Source organism: Jatropha curcas, chromosome 5 (genome assembly GCF_041381405.1).
Source record: "Jatropha curcas cultivar XTBG-Jc1 chromosome 5, XTBG_Jcur_1.0, whole genome shotgun sequence".
In the NCBI taxonomy this organism is placed as follows: domain Eukaryota; kingdom Viridiplantae; phylum Streptophyta; class Magnoliopsida; order Malpighiales; family Euphorbiaceae; genus Jatropha; species Jatropha curcas.
In genome coordinates, this window is record NC_143155.1 from 28,201,277 (window position 1) to 28,207,694 (window position 6,418).

Genomic DNA, 6,418 nt, shown 5'->3' on the forward strand with positions numbered 1-6,418 from the left:
CTCGGGATATTACTGGGATAAAAATAGCAAGGCCGGATCATATACTTAATAATACTAGCCCAAACTGGATGAGGCCCAGCCGGACTTGTGTTTTTCGATCCATGAAAGCGAAAGGTGAAAAAAAGAAATGGAGGTGCGGGGAATCGAACCCCGTGCCTCTCGCATGCGAAGCGAGCGCTCTACCATATGAGCTACACCCCCGTTGTTTTATCTCTCCCTTATTAACATAATAACACAAGGAAAGAAGTTACTAATGATGGATAAATATGAAAAAGAATGTGACAAATTTGCCTTGTGAATATCTCCTTAAATTTAACTTACCTGAATCTGTAATATGCAACTTGCATGCAAATATGAGATAAAAGACCTCGATGAAGATGAGACACCTGTATCCTTTCACCACTAAATTTGTACAACTTGTTCAGTGTTTAACCTCTTTATCCATGCATGCATTGCTCCCAAACCTACCTCGTGAGGCTACTTTACTTCTAGGAATCTTGAAATCACAAAATGTTAACTCTGCTTGCATAGCTACGGTTATTATTACGATGATGTAACGACAATTTAATTACCAAATTGTTTTCTTCTTCTTCCTGGATCAACTCAAAACTCAGTACTGTAAACTGCAAACCAATAAATCAGCTTTAATTAACTTCTCGCCCCTCTCTCTCTCTATACAAGGTAATATATATTTCAATGTAGCTTTATTTTTACTCCTTGCCCCACATTTGAAGTGCTAATAATAGGTTTCAGGCTGATGGAGTACTCAGCAGAGAACTCAGGTCTAAAATGGAGAAAGCCAAATCTTAAACCAATTGAGACAGAGAGGTCTGCAGTAGGCAAAGGAAAAGAAGTAAATCATTATAAAGATGGTGATGGTGAAGAAGAAGCATTAAGCCCAGTAGCTCGGTTGTTTCATGAACCCAACTTCAATGTGTACATCATAGCCATCATGGGTTGCAAAACCCCAATTAAACCACATATCATTAAAGCCAACTTGGTCCACACTCTGCTCAAGCACCCTCGCTTCTCTAGTTTACTGGTAATTGCTTTTATTATTATTATTTAATTATGGTCTGCTATTTAAATATTTGCATAATTTTACTGTTTTCTTGACACCGGAAAATATATAACGCAGGTAGTGGAGGACAAAAATAGTAAAGAAATGAAATGGGTTAGGACTAAAGTGGATTTAGACAAGCACGTTATTATTCCAAAATTAGATGAAATAACCATAGACTCACCAGACAAATTTGTAGAAGATTACATTTCCAATCTCTCCAAAACCACCATCAGTAAATCACAGCCTCTATGGGACGTTCATCTCCTCAACATCAAAACGGCGGATGCTGAGTCCATTGGCGTTTTAAGGATCCACCACTCTCTTGGAGATGGCACTTCTCTTATGTCTCTTCTATTAGCCTGCACTCGACAAATTTCAAACCCTGAAGCTTTGCCCACTATTCCTACAACCATCAGAAATAAGAAGCAAGAACAAGAAACTGATTTTAAAGGGAAGTTGTGGCGATATGTTATGGCTGTTTTATGGGCTATTAAGCTGTTCTGGAATAGTATAGTTGATGCTTTTATGTTCCTTGCAACGACTGCGTTTTTGAAGGATACAGATACGCCTCTGAAAGGTCCTCCTGGTGTTGAGTTTACTCCTCGACGCTTTGTATGGCGGACTGTGAGTTTGGAAGATTTTAAGTTGGTGAAGAATGCACTGAACACTGTGAGTTAGTGAATTAATTAATTACACGTTAGTATTATTATTTTGAAAATTAAAAAATATATATAATAATTGGGTAATTAATTAGCTTTAATTGCAGACCATAAACGATGTTGCTCTAGGAGTCACGCAGGCTGGATTGTCACTGTATCTTAGTAGAAAATATGGTGAGCAGAGCAATTTATTAATCATCAAAAAATAATCTTCACGTTAATTTGTTTATATATTCATGAAAGGGACTTAATTGGATATAATTTTTGCCTTCGGCAGATGAAATTAGAAATAATGACAAGGAAGCAACCCAAATGAAAAATAATCTTCCAAAGAATATTAGGCTCAGAGCAACTCTTCTGGTCAATATAAGACCAGCTACAGGAATTCAGGTCACCATTCCTTTTTATTTATCTGTTTGACATTACTGTGTGAGCTAATTATTTTCACTGTAAGTTGAAAATAATGAAATTAAAGTAATTTTACAGGCATTAGCAGACATGATGGAGAAAGATACTAAAGCAAAATGGGGGAATTGGCTTGGTTATGTCCTCCTTCCATTTAAAATTGCCATAAGAGATGACCCATTAGATTATGTTCTTGAAGCAAAAGCTATAGCTGATCGAAAGAAGCATTCTTTGGAATCCATATTCACTTTCTCCATTTCTGAATTGGTCCTCAAACTTTTTGGCACTAAGGTAAACTACATAATTAATTCAATAATTACTTAATTAAGTGATCGATCGATTGATTTATACATTTGTTATCAGACAGCAAATGCTCTATCGCACAGAAGTATCGATCACACAACAATGTGCTTTTCAAACCTAGCTGGACCTCAGGAAGAAATTGGATTTTATGGCCATCCACTGGCTTTCTTAGCTCCAAGTTCTTTTAATCAACCACATGTAAGCAAACAATTTAGATTGTTTTAATTGATAATTGCATTATTAATTAATTAATCTGTTAATTACTTGCAGGCTCTGATGATTAACTTTCAAAGTTATGCCGACAAGATGTCGATCGTTCTATCGGTTGATGAAAGCACAATTCCTGATCCTCACCAGCTAATTCATGACATTGTTGAATCAATCAAACTGATTAAAGATGCAGTGTTGTCCAGAGGTCTTGCCAAGGATAAATGATAGAGACCAACTGATTTGATCTCACAACCTTAAATTCTCTCTTAAAGAGACTAATTTGTCTTAATTAAACAACTAGTATTTGTAAACAGTACTATAATTAAGCTTTCGTTTCTGTTGGAATTAATTTGCATTATTATTTAAATTTTGAGTTAAAAATTATTTTCCCTTGGTTTTTACTCAATGCATTATGAGATTAATTAATTTTTTGTCAAAATACCTAATTAAAGGTTAATACCTCTCAAAACTCAAGAGTTAGCATGTCAATTAGTTGAAGGTTGTGAAGTTGTCTTGTGACAATTTTCTTATTGTCCCTTGTGTTTGAAGGAAGGAAGGAAAGGCCTCTTCTTCCAAGATATATCAATTCTTGTTTACTACAAATGTTTTTATTCATTTTTTTATTTATAGAAATAACTTCCTATTTTCGATAAAAATTCAAAAATAAAAAGTAAAAAAAAAAAATGTTGTTTTGCGAATGTGAACACGTCTCTTGAGTATCTATTTATTCTTGTGGTTTACTTTGACTAATTCTGAGCCAATAACAACCATTTTGACTATAGTGCTGCTCGCATACAGTAACTGCCTACTTATATCCTAATCAACGAACTTTCACTTTAAGGACAGGAAATTGCAAAACATTAAAAAAAAAAAAAAAAAAAAAAAAAAAAAAAAAAAAAAAAGAACTCGAAAGGAAAAGGAAGAGAAAAAAAAAAAAAAAAAATACTATTTTGAAACGGAGAAAGAACGTCGATGTTGGATGGTAAGTTTGCAATAACAAGCGGGAACTATCATTACCCGCCATCACTAACCACCTTCTCCACCAGCAGCAGCAACAACAACTATAATTTACCCTTCATTTTCAAGCAAGTGACACCTTTCAACCACCACCTCGCCTTCACATCACACTCACAGCACTTTTCTTGATCATCTGCTTATTCTCGGCATGCCTGTTATGAGGCTTAGATCCAATCATCAAATTTCAAAATTTCAAATTTTACAAGAACTATTAGATTTCCATGGAAAATTCAAGATTTCGAGTTTTAAGGCCGTTTCTTGTTTTATTATGTTTCTTGGTCCTTTGTTTAAGACCCATTGCCCCTGATCAGGAAATGTATAAGGGGCCAGGGCCGAATGAAGATACGAGTGCTAATTTTGCAAAATCAGAAGAAGAAGGAGATAATTACACCGACTATAAAAGTGCTCGCCTTCAAGGTACATCAGAGCTTTGCAATATCGACATGAGTACTTTTCTTCCACCACCATATAACACTATATCGGGCTTGGTCTGTTCACCTGTCTGGAACACATTTATTTTGAGGGTAAGTTTTATCTGATTTGCAAAATTAATTACAAGGGTTTGCTTGACATTATCATTGATACAAAAAAATAATTGAGTGTACTTATTAAAGGCTATTAATAATTTTTTTATTAATGTGAATATTGATAAATTCTACCTTTGTTTTTCTTTTCAAATTTTTTGCAGTATCATAAGAGAGAAGAGAACTTAGTGACATTTATAATATCTGCTGTATACACGACTGGATGGGTAGGAATTGGATTTTCAAAAGATGGAATGATGGTTGGTTCAAGTGCTATGGTGGGTTGGTTCAACAAGGAAGGCCATGCAAGAATCAAACAATACTACTTACAAGGTTCGAGGCCATCACAAGTTATAGCAGATGCTGGTGAACTAGAACTCACTAAAATTCCACCTGCTGTTGTGCTTCATGGACCCATGATCTATCTCGCTTTTCAAGCCAAGTTTCAGAAACCTCTTACTCAACAAAGAATCATATTCGCTTTTGGTACCAAATATCCTAATCACCACCGTCTATCCATTCATGATGATAAGACCTCTGTTCTGTTCGATTTCACTAAAGGTTAGTTTGTCTCTGTTCATTTTTTTAAGGTCTCATTTATGGGGTTATATTAATTATTCTTGAAGTTTCATTATTTTCGATTCTTGCATTGCACAGGTTCTGCCCATGCCGAGTTTATAAGTCCTGGGCAGATGAAGAAAAATCATGGGATATTGGGTATTTTTGCATGGGGTCTGCTCCTTCCTGTTGGAGGAATATTTGCAAGATACATGAAGCATAAAGATCCACTTTGGTATTATTTACACGCAGGTACTCAATTTGTGGGATTTCTGTTTGGGCTAGCTAATGTGGTTCTTGGAATACAACTCTATGCTAAAATTAATGCCAGAATACCAGCACATAGGTCCATTGGAATCTTCGTTCTTACACTTAGCATTCTTCAGGTATTTTGCGGACTTTGTTCTTATTTTACTAATGTATCCCCTGTTTTTAAAACTATGCCTTTAAAAAATTGGCATCTTCTAAACTTGAAATTCAGATACTAGCATTTTTTCTGCGGCCAAAGAAAGATGCAAAGATCCGCAAGTACTGGAATTGGTATCATGGCTGGGTTGGAAGGGTTGCCCTCTTCTTTGGATCTCTAAATGTGGTGTTGGGAATCCATGCAGGATCTGCAGGGGTTGCTTGGAAGATATGCTATGGGTTTCTAGTTAGTGCAATATTAGTCACTGTTATCATTCTAGAAACAGTGTCTTGGATGTGGAAATCAGAAACTAGAAATACATCTCCTTCCTTCCAAATGAATCCAATTTCATAATAAAAAATTTTCACTTTTCAGGTAATGTTGTAAAACAGCTAGCTAGCCTATGTTTCTTGATTTTATGTAGTTTAATATATCCTCAGTCGCATAAATTGATAAATATAGGATCGTCCTTCCAGTTGCAGAACTTTGAACAGAGATGGTCACAACTCACAAGTATCAAACAGTGCAACATTTCCCATTTTTTCTAAGGACAAAAAGGTAAGGCTGAACAATTTTGGACTTGCAGGTCTGAACCTGTGCATAGAACTGCTCTACAAGCTGTTCATTATGTGGATTTTTTTGTGTGTGAATGGTTGAGGGACTATTACATGGTTGGATACAATTGTTTATCAAGCTGAAGCAACCAAGTTTCAGCTTTTTTTGTTGAAAAGAAAGAACTAACTTTGAGCTGCTTCTTTTTCTTATTATGTGCTTGTTTTGCTATTATAGTTTGTAGATGAAGGTACAGCTGGATTTATTCAGGAAAAAATATTTGTTTTGACTGCGTTGAATTTGTTTGACATGCAAGTTATTCCAGGTATAAGCGAAAAATTTGTCTACACTTAAATTTCATGTTCGGATCCAATATAGAAAGAATCATCGGAGAAATTACTGCTTTAATTCTAGCTAAACAAATGTCATCAACATATCAGTGATAATGTAACAAAAATACAGTTCCAGAGAGACATTGAAACCCCAGAAACAAGAGATTTCTCTTGGAAAATCCCGAATTCGAATCCTGGATATTATGAAAAGTATTTATTGAAAAAGGAGATTTATTCCATTGTGTAACTTGCTCATAAAAAATTTAAAAATGCACAACAAAGAATAAAAATAAAAACAAAAACAAAAACAAATTTCTAATTGAAATGGCCCATCAGAGGATAGCGCATGAGAATTGTAAGAGATCATATATCCTAAAAAATAATTGAAG

At 35.0% G+C, this 6,418-nt stretch overlaps 2 protein-coding genes and 1 non-coding gene across 5 annotated transcripts; 2 read left to right on the forward strand and 1 right to left on the reverse strand.

Moving 5' to 3' along the window:
- Window positions 1-128: 128 nt before the first annotated feature.
- On the reverse strand, window positions 129-201 carry TRNAA-CGC (transfer RNA alanine (anticodon CGC)). Its single transcript has one exon. It is a non-coding gene; the product is annotated as a tRNA-Ala (tRNA).
- Window positions 202-326: 125 nt separating this feature from the next.
- LOC105643333 (medium-chain-alcohol O-fatty-acyltransferase) lies at window positions 327-3,003 on the forward strand. 2 transcript variants are annotated; one of them, XM_020682870.3, is made up of 8 exons: window positions 327-681; window positions 754-1,042; window positions 1,139-1,732; window positions 1,830-1,896; window positions 2,000-2,112; window positions 2,209-2,418; window positions 2,491-2,628; window positions 2,701-3,003. In XM_020682870.3, exons 2-8 carry the CDS (start codon window positions 758-760, stop codon window positions 2,863-2,865), a joined length of 1,572 nt encoding a protein of 523 aa, XP_020538529.1. In that variant the 5' UTR covers window positions 327-681; window positions 754-757; the 3' UTR covers window positions 2,866-3,003. The 2 variants fall into 2 exon arrangements, with proteins under 2 accessions (XP_020538529.1, XP_012083821.1); XM_012228431.4 differs by having other exon boundaries at window positions 327-1,042.
- Window positions 3,004-3,757: 754 nt separating this feature from the next.
- Window positions 3,758-5,909, forward strand: LOC105642851 (Cytochrome b561/ferric reductase transmembrane with DOMON related domain-containing protein). Of its 2 annotated transcripts, none has more exons than XM_020682624.3 (5): window positions 3,758-4,181; window positions 4,346-4,742; window positions 4,839-5,125; window positions 5,221-5,520; window positions 5,608-5,909. In XM_020682624.3, exons 1-4 carry the CDS (start codon window positions 3,879-3,881, stop codon window positions 5,497-5,499), a joined length of 1,266 nt encoding a protein of 421 aa, XP_020538283.1. In that variant the 5' UTR covers window positions 3,758-3,878; the 3' UTR covers window positions 5,500-5,520; window positions 5,608-5,909. The 2 variants fall into 2 exon arrangements, with proteins under 2 accessions (XP_020538283.1, XP_012083214.1); XM_012227824.4 differs by having other exon boundaries at window positions 3,765-4,181; window positions 5,622-5,909.
- The last annotated feature ends 509 nt before the right edge of the window (window positions 5,910-6,418 follow it).